The following is a 21,503-nucleotide window of genomic DNA, read 5'->3' as shown; positions in this document are numbered from 1 at the left end:
GGTCAGTCGGCTTCCTATCCTGCTATCCTGACCCCTGAACTGTGGCACCACGCTGAATTTATTAAGCGGCTATAAACTTAAAAAGTTTTCCCAGTGAAATGCATTTTGCATCTCTTTTGTATGTATAGTGATTTCCCAGTACAGAACGGTATATTCTAAGATCACAACCCAAGTAGCAATCGCAAACACTTAAGTTAATTGGTATCAGGACAACAGATAGCAACATTGATAAGAGTTCTTACAGGATGTGTCCCATAACCCCACTGCTGCAGGCCAGAGGACATCGAGAGGACATCAGGTTTCCATAGAGATCCAGAGACAGATAGATCAGATATGTACATTATTTGGTAGAGAGAGAGAGAAAAACAATAGGCAAATTGGACCTTCAATATTGTAATTGCATTATACTATTGTATTAATTATATTACAGTGTGTGCCTTTTCATCATGAACAGAGGCAAAACAAAAAATACATTTAGAAAAAGATAAGCAGGTCAGCAAAAGCTAAAGGTGTGTCATGTTAGCCGATGTTTTACAATAGTTCATGATGAAAAACAATATTTAACAACAACATCAGTGACTTTCCAAAAACATCTTGGGGCACTACAAGCTGTTAACGAATAACTACCAAGGTAATATGGTATCTTACTGGGGGATGGTATTGTGGGTATTTGATATGAGGGGACCTGTCTTATTGGTGGATGAATGGTACTGTAGGTATTTGATATGAGGGACCTGTCTTATTGGTGGATGGTATTGTAGGTATTTGATATGAGGGACCTGTCTTATTGGTGGATGGTATTGTAGGTATTTGATATGAGGGGACCTGTCTTATTGGTGGATGGTATTGTGGGTATTTGATATGAGGGGACCTGTCTTATTGGTGGATGGTATTGTAGGTATTTGATATGAGGGGACCTGTCTTATTGGTGGATGGTATTGAAGGTATTTGATATGAGGGGACCTGTCTTATTGGTGGATGGTATTGTAGGTATTTGATATGAGGGAACCTGTCTTATTGGTGGATGGTATTGTAGGTATTTTCCACAGTTTTACACTGTTTTAAATGCACTTAGATATTGATGCCATTGAATGAGGATGGTGTCATATGTCCTCTAATTGTATGTGTACGTTTAATGTATTATTTCTGCAATAGACAGTTGATGTTGTGAGCAGTTTATGACAGTATAATTTCAGTCCAAATATTCTTAGCAGTAAAATCACATTTATCCTTTTTTTTAAGCATCAATGGATTTGAAACAGCTCACATGTAAGACAGACAGCATGCCAGATATGGTTATGTCATCTGTTGTGGTAACATTTCTTTGCAAAACATTGTAATGTTTTTAAGTTACATCAAATAATCATCGGTGAAGAATTTCTAGCTGTCCTTGTTGGTCCCTTTTGGTCAAGGAATCTGCAAAAGGGAATCTTTGTGAAAGTTTAAAAAAGAAGAGAAAGGCAGTTCTTAGAATGAACGTTAGCTATCTACCTCTGCAAGTCCTTGAGTTGATTTGATGATATTAGTTAAAGTTTTCAGACAGACATGCGCTTAACATGAATGACAACAATTGCAAGAGGAGGATGTGGTCAGGGGAATGTTTTTGTTTGTTTTTGTAATTGCATGGGTTGTGTATCCTCCCCTTACCCACACCACAGCAAAGCAACAATCACAATCCATAACAGTCTGTGTGTAATCCTGCTCATATTTTGGTTTATAGACCAACCTTTTGTTTTCATTACCATTATTAGCATTGTAAATTCGAATGTGTGTCATTTCCTTTTTGCAGTGTACTGTATGTATGTTTGTATGTATGTGTACACGTATTTCTATATCTATGTGTGTGTGTGTGTGTGTGTGTGTGTGTGTGGATGCAATCAGTTCATTTGTTACTTTGACTTAATTCTGTTATCATCCCTTTAATTGTTACCACTAGAAAGTCCACTGTACAAGTCCCACCAGGAATGTTTTTCAACTCTTGTGTATTTTTAGAGGAGAGATAGCATAGCATGAGAAAAAGCCACTCTCTCGACAAGAAGTCCCTGTTTTCACCTCTCTACCTCCCCACACGTACACAAGTGTGTCGTCGGCATACAGGTACGTGTGGCATGCCAGTGAGTGGGAAACGCTAGTATTCACTGAGGTTGTGCCACTTGGAGATCTGCCTGCGAGGGTTTTCACAGACCTCCCTCCAGTGGGTGGCGCCAGAGGGACAGGGGCTGTGCAGGCCCAGGGGCAGGCGGCCTAGCACCTCGTTCTTGGTTGTGCGGTCAAAGTCGACGACTACGAACTCCACAGAGATCTCCGGGAGGAGCTCGGGGGGGACGTCGTAGATGAAGGACTCGTTGAAGACGGGGTTGAGGGTGCACTTCTTCACGTGTGTCTTCTTCTTGGCGATGCGCTTCCGGCCGTAGAACACGTTGACCTTCACATACGGGTCTGGAGACGGCACACAGGAGAGGGAGTGGAAATGGAGAAGTACAGGACAGGGCTGCGTTTCCCAAAAGCTTCTTTCGTTAAGAGGCTCTTGGGCCATTCATTTAGAGCGTTCTGATTGGTCAACTGGTCTGGGCAAGCTCTCTGATTGGTCAACTGAATGGGCTAAAGAGCCTCTTAACGAAAGAAGCTTTTTGGAAACCTGGACCGTTGCAAACTCAAATGAAATGGGATATAATGTTTTAAGGGTTAACAATGTAACTTCAATAAAATGGACAGACTTTAGATGAAGATACTGTCAAAAGAAACAATAAATGACCATGATAATACAATTGCTTACCAGGCCCTGGCACTCGACTCTTAACAAAACTACATACATCCATCATGAGGCCATTAGCCTAATAGGGCTTGGGAAAATGTAGTCCCAGACACGGCCATCTTGTTTCTACACAGGTGTATCTATTCGTCTGATTGCATTGGATTCTAGTAGAGCCAATCAGACAAATAGATACACCTGTGTAGAAACAAGATGGTCGTGTCTGGGACTACATTTCCCCGAGCCCTCTAAGTCCTAGAGCTGTCATGTGAGGAGCTACTCACTTCCAGACAGTCCGGTGACGTCCATCTTGGGCAGGTGCCGCGCCTTCAGCACCACCACACTGAGGCGGTGGGAGACGGGCTGGTAGGACAGAGAGACCAGCAGCTCCCCACGGCTCTCACACTGGAGATACAAACACACGGCAGGACCATTCAATGTAAGTTATACAGTGTTTATTCAGGATAAGTCACATAACGTTAGTGTGCAGCCTGGTTGAACATGAGAGTACATTATCAATATGGAAAGGTTTTCTGTACCCTATCCTCATGAGTTCCATAAACTACTGGTGCTCATCCTATCACGAGAGAGCAACTGGAACAGTGAATCTATACTGTATAATGTGTTTATCTATCAAGTGTCAAGTGTGGCCTTTACACTTCACACTCTATAAATGTAGATCTCATATTTCCAAGCCCCTGACGATGGAGACAGTGGGCAGGCTGCAGACGTTCAGCTTCAAGCTGCTCTTTAGTCATCTTCTAGTCCTCCGGTACTAAAAGGGCAGCTTGTAATGGTTGTTAATGTAGAGACGCTGAGCACTAATGCGTTTGCTACTGACTTATACGTCTCAGATTTATGGTGATGGCTGCAGAGAGCCAGACCACAGATGAGCTCTTGCTCTCCACGATGGGAACTACACAGGAAATATACTGTACTGCGATGCACAATAAGCACATGCATTTTAACATTTCAACAAATGATGAAATGTACATCCAGAGAAGTGACATGTTGACTCAGTGGTGTGAAAGGATGTTTGAGGGCTATTTTAGGTCTCATGAATCGAAGGGTTTAGTTGGATCCGTGGATGAACGGGCCCCGGCACACCCACAATAACACAGGCACACACACACACACACACACACGCACACACACACACACACACACACACACACACACACACACACACACTCTTACTCAACCTTACACACACACTGCCCTGCTGATAGAGGCTCAGTGATAATGGTGTGTCTGTGAGGGACGGCCGGCCGGTCTGGGCTGTGTGACAGATAGAGGCCGGTCTGATAGAGGCCGGTCTGGGCTGTGTGACAGATAGAGGCCGGTCTGATAGAGGCCGGTCTGGGCTGTGTGACAGATAGAGGCCGGTCTGGGCTGTGTGACAGATAGAGGCCGGTCTGGGCTGTGTGACAGATAGAGGCCGGTCTGATAGAGGCCGGTCTGGGCTGTGTGACAGATAGAGGCCGGTCTGATAGAGGCTGGTCTGGGCTGTGTGACAGATAGAGGCCGGTCTGGGCTGTGTGACAGATAAAGGCTGGTCTGGGCTTTGTGACAGATAGAGGCCGGTCTGGGCTTTGTGACAGATAGAGGCCGGTCTGGGCTGTGTGACAGATAGAGGCTGGTCTGATAGAGGCTGGTCTGGGCTGTGTGACACATAGAGGCCGGTCTGATAGAGGCCGGTCTGGGCTGTGTGACAGATAGAGGCCGGTCTGGGCTGTGTGACAGATAGAGGCCGGTCTGATAGAGGCTGGTGGGCTGTGTGACAGATAGAGGCCGGTCTGGGCTGTGTGACAGATAGAGGCCGGTCTGGGCTGTGTGACAGATAGAGGCCGGTCTGATAGAGGCCGGTCTGGGCTGTGTGACAGATAGAGGCCGGTCTGGGCTGTGTGACAGATAGAGGCCGGTCTGATAGAGGCTGGTCTGGGCTGTGTGACAGATAGAGGCCGGTCTGGGCTGTGTGACAGATAGAGGCTGCCAACCGAGATAACATGGAGGCCCTTCCTGTGTGAGGCTGCAGTTAAGACCCTCATGACGCCTGAATCAATACAGACACATTGAATTTCCTGTCAGGCCCGCTGCACTGCGTCCATGTCCTGATGTGTGTGTGTGTGTGTGTGTGTGTGTGTGTGTGTTCATGTTTGAGTGTATGGTTGCGTTAGTTTTCGGCAGTTGTCTGTCAGTATGTGTGTGTGCTGATGTGCTTTATGTGTGTGTGTGGCGTGGGCCTGGAGTGAAGTGTGTTTCATATGACCTGATTCAGCCCCACCCTCCGAGAGCCCTCGCTGTGGCCTGCTGCCTGCTGCTATGACTGGGAGAGTGTGTGTAGCTCCAATGTGTTCAGTTCTACAGGGTTGAGTGAGTGTGTGAGCCTCGTCCCATATTTGTAAGCTCTACATACATGTTTACTTGTTTATTTGTATGCTCTACATACATGTTTACTTGTTTATTTGTATGCTCTACATACATGTTTACTTGTTTATTTGTATGCTCTACATACAGTACATGTTTACTTGTTTATTTGTATGCTCTACATACATGTTTACTTGTTTATTTGTATGCTCTACATACATGTTTACTTGTTTATTTGTATGCTCTACATACATGTTTACTTGTTTATTTGTAAGCTCTACATACATGTTTACTTGTTTATATGTATGCTCTACATACATGTTTACTTGTTTATTTGTAAGCTCTACATGCATGTTTACTTGTTTATTTGTATGCTCTACATACATGTTTACTTGTTTATTTGTATGCTCTACATACATGTTCACTTGTTTATTTGTAAGCTCTACATACATGTTTACTTGTTTATTTGTATGCTCTACATACATGTTTACTTGTTTATTTGTAAGCTCTACATACATGTTCACTTGTTTATTTGTAAGCTCTACATACATGTTTACTTGTTTACTTGTTTATTTGTGCACCTTCTCTCTTTTATCAATTATTGTCCCATTATCAGGAATAGATAGTATAGATAGTATAGATAGTATAAGTGTTCAAATGTTGATTCAGCCCCAGTGTTCCCCCATACTGTGCTTCTGACTGAGACATGGTATCATGAGTTCAACAGGGCGTGTTCAGTAAAGGTATCATGAGCTCAACAGGGTGTGTTCAGTAAAGGTATCATGAGTTCAACAGGGCGTGTTCAGTAAAGGTATCATGAGTTCAACAGGGCGTGTTCAGTAAAGGTATCATGAGCTCAACAGGGCGTGTTCAGTAAAGGTATCATGAGTTCAACAGGGCGTGTTCAGTAAAGGTATCATGAGTTCAACAGGGTGTGTTCAGTAAAGGTATCATGAGCTCAACAGGGCGTGTTCAGTAAAGGTATCATGAGTTCAACAGGGCGTGTTCAGTAAAGGTATCATGAGTTCAACAGGGTGTGTTCAGTAAAGGTATCATGAGTTCAACAGGGTGTGTTCAGTAAAGGTATCATGAGCTCAACAGGGTGTGTTCAGTAAAGGTATCATGAGTTCAACAGGGTGTGTTCAGTAAAGGTATCATGAGTTCAACAGGGTGTGTTCAGTAAAGGTATCATGAGTTCAACAGGGCGTGTTCAGTAAAGCTTTAACTAGGAGAGAGGAAGAGTTCTGTCGCTAATTAGCGGTCCAGCCACGGTGGAGAGGACAGGGCACACACACACACACACCACACACACACACACACACACCACACCACACCACACCCCACACACACACACACACACACACACACACGCCTGCGCTAGCCTTCATCAGAGTGAGAGCATGAACTACCACCAGCTCTAACTCGTCCTCGTGATTGGACGACCTGTGACCCCTGGTTCTGACCTGCACGTTGCGCTTGCTGATGGTCTGGGTGATGTGGACGCGTCCCGTGCTCGGGTCCAGCCCCGCCAGCGGAACCACCGCCTCCCCGATGACGTCATCGCGGGCGAAGCGGTCGAAGCTGAGCACCAGGAAGTGCAGCGTGAGCTCGGGCAGGGCGCTGTAGGCCACGCCGTAGAAGGTGAACGTCTCGTCGAACGCCGGCTCCAGCGTCTTCCGGAGCACGCGGGTCTTGACGCGGTGCTTCTTCTCCGGCATGATGGTCATCTTCACGTAGGGGTCGGAGGTCCCCGCCTGCTCGTCCACCGCCGGCAGGCCCCGGGCGCCCACGATGGTCACCACCAGCGCCTTCTTGGGGAAGTTGTAGTCCACGGCCAGGCTGAGCGTGCCCAGGTCCGCCTCGCGCTCGGAGGAGGCGGGGGTGAAGGGCGACGCCGTCTTGCTGCTGTTCTCGCTGCCGCTGGCCGAGCTGCTCTCCAGGCAGCAGTAGTCCGAGCGCACGGGCAGCGCCTGCTCCGTCCCCGGCCGGTCAGCGGGGGGCGCCAGGTGGCTCATCTGCAGCTGCGCCGGCGCGTCCAGGACGTTGTTCTCGGCGTCGACCAGGACCATCCCCCGCCCGCCGCCGCCGCTGCCCCCCCTCTCCCGGTCACCGACCGGCCATCCCGCCCGACGCGCCACGCGGACGATCCTCTTGCTGCTGCTGAGGGATTCTGGGTAGATGCTGACGCCCTTCAGCATGTGGATGAACTTGTAGGGCGGGTCCTCGGCCGGGTCGCCGCGGAGCTTGTGGCGGCCCGAGGCCCGGAGGTAGCGGCGCTGGCAGAAGGTCCACAGGAGGACCAGGAGGACCAGGCCCACCACCAGGACCCCCGCACCGATGAAACCAGCCAACACCGGGGACATGCCTGAGAGAGAGAGAGAGAGAGAGGGAGGGAGGGAGGGAGGGAGGGAGGGAGGGAGGGGGAGAGAGAGAGGGGGGGGGGGGAGAGAGGGAGGGAGGGAGGGAGGGTGAGAGAGAGAGAGGGGGGGGAGAGAAAAGAGAAGAGAGGGAGGGGGAGAGAGGGGGGGGGGGGGAGAAGAGAGAGAGAGAGGGAAGGGGAAGGACAGAGAGAGAGAGAGAGAGAGAGAGGGAGGGAGGGAGGGGGAGAGAGAGAGAGAGGGAGGGAGGGAGGGAGGGAGAGAGAGGGGGGGGGGAGAAGGGAGGATGAGAGGGAGAGAGGGGGAGGATGTGAGGAGAGACATACGGTTAACTCTGACTGGTCAGTTGGCAAAGTCAGTTGTACTAAACCATTACAGTGAGTTAACATCAGCCATTAAAACCACTCGCCACATGAAAATAGCATCACTGTTTCAAAGCGCTGTGATATAATGATCTGAGAGCAGAGAAGATACTGTCCACCAGAGACCAGAGAAGATACTGTCCACTGTCTCCTAGAGAGCAGAGAAGATACTGTCCACCAGCGACCAGAGGAGGTTCTGTCTACTGTCTCCTAGAGAGCAGAGGAGGTTCTGTCTACTGTCTCCCAGAGACCAGAGGAGGTTCTGTCTACTGTCTCCCAGAGACCAGAGGAGGTTCTGTCTAGAGTCTCTCAGAGACCAGAGGAGGTTCTGTCTAGAGTCTCTCAGAGACCAGAGGAGGTTCTGTCTACTGTCTCCCAGAGAGCAGAGGAGGTTCTGTCTACTGTCTCCCAGAGAGCAGAGGAGGTTCTGTCTACTGTCTCCCAGAGAGGAGAGGAGGTTCTGTCTACTGTCTCCCAGAGAGCAGAGGAGGTTCTGTCTACTGTCTCCCAGAGAGGAGAGGAGGTTCTGTCTACTGTCTCCCAGAGAGCAGAGGAGGTTCTGTCCACTGTCTCCCAGAGACCAGAGGAGGTTCTGTCTACTGTCTCCCAGAGACCAGAGGAGGTTCTGTCTACTGTCTCCCAGAGAGCAGATGAGACTGTGTGTACATGAAACATGGCGATGACATCATCCCAGCAGGCCTCCGGAGAGCTGGTCAGGCTGAAGCTCATCCCTCAACACACAAGACTCAACGTCTCTGCAGAGACTCAACGCTGGGACCTCACACCAGCAGCGAGTAGCCCTAACCCTGTCACTGAACCCGAGAGACCACGACGGCCTGACAGACACCCCTCCTCCTGGCTGGAGGTCAGGTCAGGTGGTGTTCAGGTCAGGTGGTGTTCAGGTCCGGTGGTGTTCAGGTCAGGTGGTGTTCAGGTCAGGTGACATGCACTGTGAGATGGCGTTTTTGAGGTAACATCGTCAAACACATTTTGTTTGTTGTTGTTCTGACTGAACATGACCAAAGTACTGTAGTCACACCGTAGAAGATCCTGTCCCCGTGGTAACCTGACAGGCCTCGTATTTAACATGGTGTTTGCTCCCGCCCCCTCTCTGTGATTGGTTGAATATCAAAGGTTGTGGTTGGATAACTCATAACCTCTATTATGGCTGTTCATGTTTCCATGCAATCCTATGAACTCACAAAACATAAACTGAAGAGAAACTGCAAGCGGATCTGGGCCATATACAGGCCGGATCTGGGCCATATACAGGCCGGATCTGGGCCATATACAGGCCGGATCTGGGCCATATACAGGCCGGATCTGGGCCATATACAGGCCAGATCTGGCCCTTGTGGCTTAGTTCCGGCACATATATGGCCCAGAATCATTACACATCCGCTTGCTATCTGGGTGTTGAGTGTTTTTCTAACACATTTCCTACAATTCTACATCCTTCACCAGAGACATTTGTATGGAAATTGTAAATAAATAAATTGGAAAAAGAATCATTCACCTGAGGTATTTTTAGTGATACTAACTTACCGGTCGCTAGCTAGCATTGATTTACACCCTCCTGAGCGCTCATTCATTCATTCATTCTGTGCTGATTGTGATGAGTGAGTTGAACTGATCCCAGATCCAATCCCCCGACCGGGTTTGAAACCACTGTGGGTCTCTCTCACTGATCTATGGGTCTCTCTCACTGATCTCTCTCACTGATCTATGGGTCTCTCTCACTGATCTCTCTCACTGATCTCTCTCACTGATCTATGTGTCTCTCTAACAGAGGGGAATGAAGAACTGAGCTAACAGCTGGGCTGCATACCAATGAGAGAGACAGAGCCTCACACACACACACACACACACACACACACACACACACCAGGGTCTGGGAGACAGACACGCCCTGGACTGGTGTAATGATCAGTCTTCTAACCTGCTCTGTCTGACTGATAAAAACACACTCATGTACACACATCCATTAAGACAAGGACATGAGTCATGAGAAAAAGAGAGAGAGAGAGAGAGAGTGAAAGAAAGAAAGAGAGAAAGCAAGAGAGAGAGAGAGAGAGAGAGAGGGAAGGCAAGAGAGAAAGACAGAGAAAGAGATTGAGACAGAGATAGAGAGAGATTGAGACAGAGATAGAGAGAGATTGAGACAGATAGACAGAGAGAGAGGAGACAGAGAGAGACAGAGAGAGAGGAGACAGAGAGAGACAGAGAGAGGGGGAGAGAGACAAAGAGTGCTCTCTAATGTCCGCTTATGCATTCATACACTGAAATCCAGTACATTTGCTTGTGTACAGCTTGCGCATCTTCATTGCCGTGAATTAATTTGTATGTGTGTGTGTGTATGTGTGTGTATGTGTGTGTGTGTGTGTGTGTGTGTGTGTGTGTCCTCCAGTGTGATGTGCCCTGGTGTGTGTGAGATGCTGTTGGACCCGGGGGAGTGATTTGACTGTGCTGATCCCAGCTATAATGGGTCCCATTGGACAGGACTCTGCAGACTGCACCAGAGAGAGAGAGAGAGAGAGAGGGAGAGAGAGGGAGGGAGAGAGGGAGGGAGAGAGAAAGAGAGAGAGAGGGAGAGAGGGAGGGAGGGAGAGAGAAAGAGAGAGAGAGGGAGAGAGGGAGGGAGGGAGAGAGAGATGAAGAGAGAAAGAGAGAGAGGGAGGGAGAGAGGGAGGGAGAGAGAAAGAGGGAGAGAGGGAGGGAGGGAGAGAGAGATGAAGAGAGAGAGAGAGAGAGGGGGGAGAGAGAGAGAGGGGGGAAGAGAGAGAGGGAGAGAGAAAGAGAGAGAGAGAGGGAGGGAGAGAGAGAGAGAGAGAGGGAGAGAGAGATGGAGAGAGAAAGAGGGAGAGAGAAAGAGGGAGAGTGAGAGAGGGAGATGGAGGGATAGAAGGAGAGGGTGTTGTTTGGCCCAGCCTGTTTAAAGAGACGCATTGTGTCCTTCTCTCAGCCCTGGGGGGCCGAGCCTCTATGGACGTCGGAGCAAGTCACCATCTGTGACCACACGGGTCCACCTACTGCGCCTGTCACACACACTCACTCACACACACACACACACACACACACACACGCACACACACTCACACTCACTCACAATCACACACACACACACACACACACACACACACACACACAGCTACAGAACATATACCAATGTACACAGTAACCACATAAGAGCACACTTGTAACCCAATCACCCCCCGCCCCCCCCCCCCCCCCCCTCTGTCCTCTCGTCTCCGTCTTCCTCTTTCAACTGTCCGTCTTCAAACAAAGGACTGCACCCTTCCTTCCTGTTATTGGCCACCGGCATTCTGGGTAGAATGCCAGTAGGATGATGTCAGATTTTGGAGGGACCTAAAAGCCAGCTGAGCCCGTTGCCTGGAAACGCCCCCCCACCCCCACCCCCCAGGAGGGGGGTAATGCCCTGGTGTCCCATAGCAACAGCCTCCTGGTTCATTAAACAAACAGCCCCTGAAACTCAGCCATGTTTAACCAGGCTGCAGGTTTATTCTGATACTCAGTCATGTTTAACCAGGCTGCAGGTTTATTCTGATACTCAGTCATGTTTAACCAGGTTTATTCTGATACTCAGTCATGTTTAACCAGGCTGCAGGTTTATTCTGATACTCAGTCATGTTTAACCAGGCTGCAGGTTTATTCTGATACTCAGTCATGTTTAACCAGGCTGCAGGTTTATTCTGATACTCAGTCATGTTTAACCAGGCTGCAGGTTTATTCTGATACTCAGTCATGTTTAACCAGGCTGCAGGTTTATTCTGATACTCAGTCATGTTTAACCAGGCTGCAGGTTTATAACCAGGCTGCAGGTTTATTCTGATACTCAGTCATGTTTAACCAGGCTGCAGGTTTATTCTGATACTCAGTCATGTTTAACCAGGCTGCAGGTTTATTCTGATACTCAGTCATGTTTAACCAGACTGCAGGTTTATTCTGATACTCAGTCATGTTTAACCAGGCTGCAGGTTTATTCTGATACTCAGTCATGTTTAACCAGGCTGCAGGTTTATTCTGATAGCCATGTTTAACCAGGCTGCAGGTTTATTCTGATACTCAGTCATGTTTAACCAGGCTGCAGGTTTATTCTGATACTCAGTCATGTTTAACCAGGCTGCAGGTTTATTCTGATACTCAGTCATGTTTAACCAGACTGCAGGTTTATTCTGATAGTCATGTTTAACCAGGCTGCAGGTTTATTCTGATACGTCTGAGTCTGAAGGAGTGGCAGCATCCCTTTAAAGATGCTTTTTAGCTTTTGATCCTTTTCTGCCTGACTGATTTGATTTTCCACAGTGATATCCAATTAAAATCCACTGTAAGAATTTTTTTTTTTTATATCATCTAAATATCATATCAATTTGTGCAAAAGTTTTCCCAGTGCGGGCATGAACATAACTTTTCAGAAGATCGACATTTCTGTTTTGGAAATACTGTTTTTTGATTGGTTTTATGTGATATCCAATTTCTTGAACTACTGTTTTGGGTTTTTTTAAGAGCTAGAAGCCAAACTTATGGAAAGTTAAACAAAAACATACTTGCAATACTTTACTTTGTGTGTAATTAATCTATAATATATGAACGTTTCACCTTTTGAAAGGAATTATGTCAAAACAACTAACTTTTCCATGATATTCTAATCTTATGGAAAGGATCTGTAGATAAATATATACTTTACTGATCCCCTCAGGGGGAAGTTGAGCACTTCAGCAGTTGAAAGATTGAAGAAATAATTCCTTAAATGTAATCACTCGAAAGGTTTGGAGGCCAATTTGCAAACCAAATGCATTATGTGGTTATCTTTCCATATAACCTATTTAACTATCAGATCATATGGACCTAAACAGACCTAAACAGATGGCTCAGTTTGAATCCACTCCATCCTCAAGGAAAAACTCAGATAGAAGTGAAACATATTATGATAGATAATACATTATCTGATATTATCCTGTCCTATTATAACCATGGATATAGTAGTTGTAGATCTGGCCTGACTACCAATAGGCAGTAAAAGGCAGTCATGTAACCAACCAATCTGCGTCATCAATTCTCAAGGGATCAAAAGCTTTGTGAAAGGTAAAAATACACCAGCTGTCCAAGATAGCCTCAGTGAGTTGTATAATTTGCATAAATATACAAAGATACCGCGTCACCGCATGTCTTTGTACAGTATAAGCTAAAATACAACTGTATGCATTGTCACAGATTCACGGATCACCTGAGATGAACAGATGCACTTCAGGAGGACAAGATGGGTGGAAGACTGTTGAGAACTCTCCTTTAGAAGGCAGACAGACGGACACACGCGCCACGTACAGTAGGTGTACAGTAGGCGTACGGTAGGCGCGGCCGAGGCCTAGAGAGGTGCGCCGGTTAATCCATCCCAGCTTGATGATGATCATTACGGTCACTTGAGCCGCCCTCCCTGTCACCTCTAATCACAGCCATCAGCCATGACGGGGCGGGCCGGTGACCCTGGCAACCCAAACCCAGGAGCCTCTGTTAAAGGGACATTCCGCCCCACTCATTTGAGAACGGGGGCGACAATTCGTTCTAATGACAGTGGGATCTAAAGAGATGTCTCGTTTGAACCCGCTTCGTCTGACGGAACTGAGGAACCGTCCGGTTAAATCCCAACAAGGCGTCCTGTAATCGCTAAGCGAGCGCCAGAACGCGTCTCGGTCATGAACGCGTTTGAGACGCTACGCGTGGAGAAACGCCGGACATGCGCTCGGCCATCACGGCCATCACAGTGGGCCGCCGGTGTGTCTCTGGTGCTGGTCGGCACCGCGTGGGTTTTGGTGGCGCCAGCCGGGGGAGTAGAGCGGCGTGGGGCGGGCGAGCACGGCGGCAGCAGGGTTCTGACTGGCCGAGCGCCCGTCTGACCGCGCTGGTGGTCACGCCGCGTCTTACGGCCGGCTTAGAGCGGAGCAGCACGCCGACCCTACCTGGACCAGACGAGACTTCATCTGGCGGCGTTCATCTCCAGGTGGGACGAGTGACCAGGAAGAGAGAGACCAGGAAGAGAGAGACCAGGAAGAGAGAGACCAGGAAGAGAGAGACCAGGAAGAGAGAGACCAGGAAGAGAGAGACCGCAGAGGAGCCAGGCTGGACGGCCGGGAGAGACGTTCAACAACGCCGGTCCTGGGTCCTGTCCCTGTCCCTGTCCCTGTCCTTGGTTGTGGTCCCTGTCCCTGTCCCTGTCCCTGTCCCTGTCCTTGGTCCTGTCCCTGTCCCTGTCCCTGTCCCTGTCCCTGTCCCTGTCCCTGTCCCTGTCCCTGTCCCTGTCCCTGTCCCTGTCCCTGTCCCTGTCCTGGGTCCTGTCCCTGTCCCTGTCCCTGTCCCTGTCCCTGTCCCTGTCCCTGTCCTTGGTTGGCTCATACATGTAGGTGCAAAGAAACGTTTGAAATCAAATTTGTCTGCTGTTCTTGTCGTGCGATTCCATTAGTTAGTTGGGTGGGGTGGTTGACTGGTTGGGTGGGGTGGTTGACTGGTTGGGTGGGGTGGTTGACTGGTTGGGTGGGATAGTTGGGTGGGGTGGTTGACTGGTTGGGTGGGGTGGTTGACTGGTTGGGTTGGGTGGTTGACTGGTTGGGTGGGGTGGTTGACTGGTTGGGTGGGGTGGTTGGGTGGGGTAGTTGACTGGTTGGGTGGGGTGGTTGACTGGTTGGGTGGGGGGGTTGACTGGTTGGGTGGGGTGGTTGGGTGGGGTGGTTGACGGGTTGGGTGGGGTGGTTGACTGGTTGGGTGGGGTGGTTGACTGGTTGGGTGGGGGGGCTGACTGGTTGGGTGGGGTGGTTGACTGGTTGGGTGGGATGGTTGGATGGGGTAGTTGACTGGTTGGGTGGGGTGGTTGACTGGTTGGGTGGGATGGTTGGATGGGGTAGTTGACTGGTTGGGTGGGGTGGTTGACTGGTTGGGTGGGGTGGTTGACTGGTTGGGTGGGGTGGTTGACTGGTTGGGTTGGGTGGTTGGGTGGGGTGGTTGACTGGTTGGGTGGGGTGGTTGACTGGTTGGGTGGGGGGGTTGACTGGTTGGGTGGGGTGGTTGGGTGGGGTGGTTGACTGGTTGGGTGGGGTGGTTGACTGGTTGGGTGGGGTGGTTGACTGGTTGGGTGGGGTGGTTGGGTGGGGTGGTTGACGGGTTGGGTGGGGTGGTTGACTGGTTGGGTGGGGTGGTTGACTGGTTGGGTGGGGGGGTTGACTGGTTGGGTGGGGGGGTTGACTGGTTGGGTGGGGTGGTTGACTGGTTGGGTGGGGTGGTTGGGTGGGGTGGTTGACTGGTTGGGTGGGATGGTTGGATGGGGTAGTTGACTGGTTGGGTGGGGTGGTTGACTGGTTGGGTGGGGTGGTTGACTGGTTGGGTGGGGTGGTTGGGTGGGGTGGTTGACTGGTTGGGTGGGGTGGTTGGGTGGGGTGGGGTGGGGTGGTTGGTTGGTTGGATGGATGGGGTGGTTGACTGGGGTGGTTGACTGGGGTGGTTGACTGGTTGGGTGGGGTGGTTGGTTGGATGGATGGATGGGGTGGTTGATTGGGGTGGTTCACACCCAGCAGAATCCCCGGCCTTCATTACAAAACCTTCTCTCTTCTTGAGCAAATGAACTAAGAGGGCCGTCGTTTTTAATAGTTCAAGGTCTAAATGCTCTTGACATTTTGATCAGGAGTCGAGTCATGCGAGTGCGTTCATTAACACCCTCAACCAGCCCTGCAGGAACGAACAGGCTGTCCTGTCCATCTGAGGGGACCAGAGACAGGCCTGGTCTGTCCATCTGAGGGGACCAGAGACGGGCCTGGTCTGTCCCTCTGAGGGGACCAGAGACAGGCCTGGTCTGTCCATCTGAGGGGACCAGAGACAGGCCTGGTCTGTCCCTCTGAGGGGACCAGAGACAGGCCTGGTCTGTCCCTCTGAGGGGACCAGAGACAGGCCTGGTCTGTCCATCTGAGGGGACCAGAGACAGGCCTGGTCTGTCCATCTGAGGGGACCAGAGACAGGCCTGGTCTGTCCCTCTGAGGGGACCAGAGACAGGCCTGGTCTGTCCCTCTGAGGGGACCAGAGACGGGCCTGGTCTGTCCATCTGAGGGGACCAGAGACAGGCCTGGTCTGTCCATCTGAGGGGACCAGAGACAGGCCTGGTCTGTCCCTCTGAGGGGACCAGAGACGGGCCTGGTCTGTCCATCTGAGGGGACCAGAGACGGGCCTGGTCTGTCCATCTGAGGGGACCAGAGACAGGCCTGGTCTGTCCCTCTGAGGGGACCAGAGACAGGCCTGGTCTGTCCCTCTGAGGGGACCAGAGACAGGCCTGGTCTGTCCATCTGAGGGGACCAGAGACAGGTCTGCTGTGGGACTAGAGACGGTCCTACTCTGGTCACCAGAGACAATCCTGATAGGCATGGTAGCTGCTCTATTTACGCAGGGCAGGGCTAACACTAACCCTAACACCTCAACCAACTCACCTCAACACCCTAACACCTCAACTCTCTCTCACCACACCTTTTGCCCTCGTCTCGGCCTATCTTTGAATAAACTAAATAGGCAAGGCCAGGCAAGGCAAGTTTACTTGTATAGCACATTTCAGCAACAAGGCAATTCAAAGTGCAAAGTAGAATTGCAAAATAGATTTGCAAAACAGTTAATGATAGTCAACGGTCCCTGTAGTCTCATGGTCCTATAGAGTCCAGAATATAACCTTGTTCATAACATTATTGGTTCGAATTAAGACGATTTCTGTAAAGAGGAAACCCAAGTGGTTTTCTGAGGCGATATGTTGGTAGAACAGTGAACCGTTTGGCAGAGCTCCTAGTTCCGGTGGTATTTGCTTTGACAAAAACAAAGGAACGGGGGCTGAAGCCGATCCGGGAATAGACATCACGTCATCACCCCCCACCCCTCCACCCCTCCACGCGCACCCCCCACCCCTCCACGCGCACCACCCACCCCTCCACGCGCACCACCCACCCCTCCACGCGCACCGGGGCCCCTGGACATGGACCCCTCCAGGCTGCAGCCTGGGCTCACATTATTCAGGTTTTAATTAAATATACATATATAACGAGTAGCTTATAGTGCTGGTAAAAACAAGTATTCTTCGATAATGATGGCCAATTCAATAGAAACACAGTTACGATTCCTCTTGGCTTTGAAGGCTGCTTCTTCAAATGGTCTTTTTATGCAATATAGGGTGTTTTTACACTCTGACAAACCCAGTGACTAAACACATTATTTAATACCGTTCAATGTTCATCTAATGAAGCATAAAGATGTGTTGGAGCCCTTGGCTATGCTTAACATTACAGCTCAACACAGTCTTATTCGTAGGCTACGTTTTCAAAAGAAAAGGAATTCAAACATGGAATATTATGACACATTTAAAACAACTCGTTAAACAAGGTTAATAGAGCAGAATGTCCTTGTACTCACCATATACAGGCTGTAATTCAGAGATCTCAGCCATTTTGAGAATAAGCGCAGGATGCGCCCCTGACAGCCCGGACAAGATGTCAAGATGAACAAGAATACGAGGGTGTTGACTCTCTATTTTATATCCATAGAGAACTGACCAAATGTAAATGGACAGTGATGCAGAGATATTCCCATAAAGAGGTGTTGTTGTTGGATGCTCTGCAGCTCCTCGGTGATGCTGAGTCTGGAGGCTGCGCGGGGCTCGCGACTGGTACTGACGCTGACGCCGTGTCTTTAGACCCGCCCCCTTGTGGCGTCATCTTGTGGTGTATGCAAATGAGCTAGTGACAGTGCGTAGATACGCAAGGCACGTATGGACGTGGGGCACGTATGGACGTGGGGTACAAGTGGGGGACGACGCAGTTTGTGGAGGTTCTGCTTCAAATGTAGGCCAGATAACAACAGCAACAATTTCGTTATTTTTATTATGCAAGCTATGCATATAGGCCTATAGGCCTACTGTATATATTCTTCTATATATATATATCTTTCCTTTCACACACACTTAACATAGGCTACAATAATACAAACGTAGCAATATTTGTTTGAGAAATAAATTCCTAAGATACATGTTAATAAAGTGAGAGCATTATGCCAGATATTATCAAAACGGTTTTGCATTTTAATAAAACTTTGAAATAGATATCACATGCTGACAGCATATACTGTAGAAAACAATACAGCTGTTCATTAGACTGTATGTATAATAAGGGGAAAACATAACCAGAACTCGAGAGAGAGGCCTATACAGTACTGAAGTCTTAGGCCACCCAAGGAAAACATGTTTAACTTTTTATCTGGACAGTACATGTTTATTTGCTCATATAAACACTATATAACATTGAAATAAATTAACCCAAGGTATTAATTAACTGAACCACATGTGCTAGTGGTGGATTCTAACAAATACATCAGTGTATTGGACGGTGACTACAAACACTGGGGAGTCTGCCTAGATGAGAGGTTTGAAATAGTTAACACACTTTGACAGACATGAGATCATAATTGTGTATCAACAAGTCTGCGAGGGATACCAAACCAGATGTTCAAGTGTGGTGTTTAAGCTGTCATAAGGACATTCCCCCGACGGGCGTGTGGAAGACCTGAAGCCTGCATGTGATCAACACTTACAGGTCACTTCCTTAAGGGACAGAAGGACATCCAGGGAAATGCTTGCTCAGCATCGGGCAGAGATTTGGCACCAGAGTACAAACCTTGACCGTGAGAAGTCTTTTAGAAAGTGGTCTTAGGGGCGTGGTCTTGGGGGCGTGGTCTTAGGGGCGTGGTCTTAGGGGCGTGGTCTTATGGGCGTGTTGCAACTAACAAGCCATTCTTGCAGAAAGGCAACAAGCAGAAGAGATTGCAGAGTGCAAAAGGCCACACAAAATACTGACTTTTAAACATAGAAGACTTGTTACTTTTTATTGTATTAATGTTTATGTGTTTATTCTACGCTAATATAGTGTTTATACGAGCAAATAAACACATACTGCCCAGAGAGCTTCAAAAATATCTTATTATTGGGTGGCCTAAGACTTTTGCACAGTACTGTAACTAAGAACAGAGACTTCTGACAGGCTGGTAACCACCTGATGACACGGTTAGGACATTATTTATTATGATTTGATGTACAAGAATATTGCTACATATTTGTACCAGGCACAATGAATGCAAAATGGGTGCAAGAATTAAGGGAACAATCTACATTGAAAATAAATAGCTTCAAGGTACATAATGTAAAAAAGCCCATATGTGTTCCATAAATTGTGTCCAAAATAAGATTTTTTTTAAAATGACACAATAATATATTTGTTTGAAACCCATTGTATTTGGCTTTAGATTATGACAGAGCAATAAGATGGTATTTACAATCAAAGAACTCACATTTATCTTTCTGAAACTGATGGACTGTCTGCAATTGCACATAGTAATTCTGAAAACGTCCACTAGATGTCCCTCTGATACATACGATTGTCAGTGACAAAGTTCTTGAGAAATGTTGATTTTGGTTGCAGTAACAAAACAAGCTAAGCTGCACTGAGGCAGTTTTATTGTCTCCTCCTGTGGTGGAGTTTGTAATATATCTTTGGTAATCCCCCATATATGGCACCAATCCACGACCACTTATCCATTAATAACTTACATATCTAACAATAAAGGTCACATCTGAAATTGGACAAAAACAAGTGGCAGATCTACATGGGTCTAGGCCAGGAGAGATAGTGGGCTTCCTCTTTGAAGAACTGACACAGACAGACAGGGAATGTTGATGCCCATCCAGATAGTTTTAAATCTGTGAAGTATTTCGAAGGGCGTAGAACACAGGCCCATTCAGAGAGAAACATTCAGGTGTACCCAGACAGCCCACACAAGGTCTGTAGTCGCCGTCGGAGTGAATAAAACATCGGAAAACACGTCAAATATAAAAATAGGGTTTAAACACTGAAAATGACTTCAGCGTTTAAGTATGAATGATCAGCTGTCGTATCCATTCCATTACACAATAATAACAGTTATGGTCATCAACATGGCTGTCTCAGGTAACGTAACACCACAAAGCCTGTGTGCTGAGCAGACAGACAGACAGACAGACAGGTACTGTAGGTAGACAGACAGACAGACAGACAGACAGACACACAGACAGGTACTGTAGGTAGACAGACAGACAGACAGACAGGCAGACAGACAGGCAGACAGACAGAGAGGCAGACAGACAGGCAGACAGACAGAGAGGCAGACAGGCAGACAGACAGACAGACAGACAGGCAGACAGACAGACAGGCAAACAGACAGACAGACAGACAGGCAGACAGACAGGCAGACAGACAGAGAGGCAGACAGACAGACAGGCAGACACACAGACAGGTACTGTAGGTAGACAGACAGGCAGACAGACAGACAGACAGGCAGACAGACAGGTGAAGGGAGTTGCCGGTCAGCAGAATTCCCGAGGCGTTAAATACCCGTCTGGCTCTGTGGCACTGTAATCAAGACCTTTGGAGAGAGGAGAGATCCGCACACTGATATCTCCCGGTTCACACTGATATCTCCCGGTTCACACTGATATCTCCCGGTTCACACTGATATCTCCCGGCTCACACTGATATCTCCCAGTTCACACTGGTATCTCCCGGTTCACACTGATATCTCCCGTTTCACACTGATATCTCCCAGTTCACACTGATATCTCCCGGTTCACTTTATCGGAAAAAAAGCAACGTTTAAACCCTTCAGTCTTCATCAGGGAACTTCAGAACTTACTTTGGAAGTTCCCTGTTGAAGACCTAAGAGTTTAAATGTTGCTTTTTTCCAGTAAAGTGAACCAGGAGATACCAGTGTGTAGATCTCTCCTCTCTCCTCCCGTATGTACTCTCAGATCCAGCACCTGGCCCAGTAAGGGTGGATGTGCGCACAGCTCTTTAGCCTTCTGACTGTAGTCAACGCCACCACCACCTTAACATTGTTTCATTGCGAACAGCGTTGGTTCTGATTCCCCAGCGGAAGAAATCCTCTTCTCTATTCAAGTCTTTCTGCACCAGTCAGCTGTTGGGGACACGTCTCCCCAGTATAACATGTTGTATTAACATGTCATTAAAAGATCGCTCCAACATTTAGAACATTTCGTTTTGCACATACTTGGAGTGTAGTGGAAGGATTCAGCATGGATGAATGGATGAATGAATGAATGAATGAATGAATGAATGAATGAATGAATGAATGAATGAATGAATGAATGAATGCTCTAGACCCTCATACTGCCTGGATGAACACCTGCATCCCTCTACTTCACTCCCAGCAAGAGCACAGATGAGCTGACCGGGAAACATCTTGAAGTGCACCTTTCTTCCATTTGACTGAGTGTCCATGGAGAGTCGTGGTGATGTGGTTGTCCAGTGGACTGACACCACCTCTGTTCTCATTTCAGTCACACACACACACACACACACACACACACACACACACACACACACCCACACACCCACCCACCCACACACACACACACACACACCCAGCGCGCGCGGGGGTCAGTTGAGCTGTCCGGGGTCGGCCAGGGGCATGGTGTGCAGGACCTCGTCCAGCAGCTGGAGGGCGCGGTGCAGGTGCACCTCCACCCAGCAGGGGGTGTGCTTGATGCTCTGCCGAGGGTAGTCCGGCCCC

General features: G+C 48.6%; 2 protein-coding genes across 2 annotated transcripts in view; both read right to left on the bottom strand.

Annotated features, from left to right (window-relative positions):
- Nucleotides 1-2,128: 2,128 nt before the first annotated feature.
- On the bottom strand, nt 2,129-17,337 carry syt11b (synaptotagmin XIb; the record flags this gene model as incomplete). Its single annotated transcript, XM_084442623.1, has 4 exons — nt 2,129-2,439; nt 3,037-3,157; nt 6,583-7,484; nt 17,304-17,337. The coding sequence occupies 4 exons, from the start codon at nt 17,335-17,337 to the stop codon at nt 2,129-2,131; spliced, it is 1,368 nt and encodes a 455-aa protein (XP_084298749.1).
- A 4,033-nt stretch (nt 17,338-21,370) lies between these two features.
- Nucleotides 21,371-21,503, bottom strand: part of smad10b (SMAD family member 10b) — a gene marked incomplete at both ends in the record, with an annotated part of 13,787 nt that continues 13,654 nt past the window's right edge. Inside the window, one exon of the mRNA XM_084441981.1 lies at nt 21,371-21,503. This exon is cut by the window's right edge and continues 79 nt beyond it. Within this exon, the coding sequence (XP_084298107.1) occupies nt 21,371-21,503 (133 nt within the window).

Source organism: Borostomias antarcticus (assembly GCF_949987555.1).
Source record: "Borostomias antarcticus genome assembly, chromosome: 8".
NCBI classification, from domain to species: Eukaryota; Metazoa; Chordata; class Actinopteri; order Stomiiformes; family Stomiidae; genus Borostomias; species Borostomias antarcticus.
Note: the sequence above shows the minus strand (reverse complement) of the source record. Positions and strands in the feature narration are given on the sequence as shown.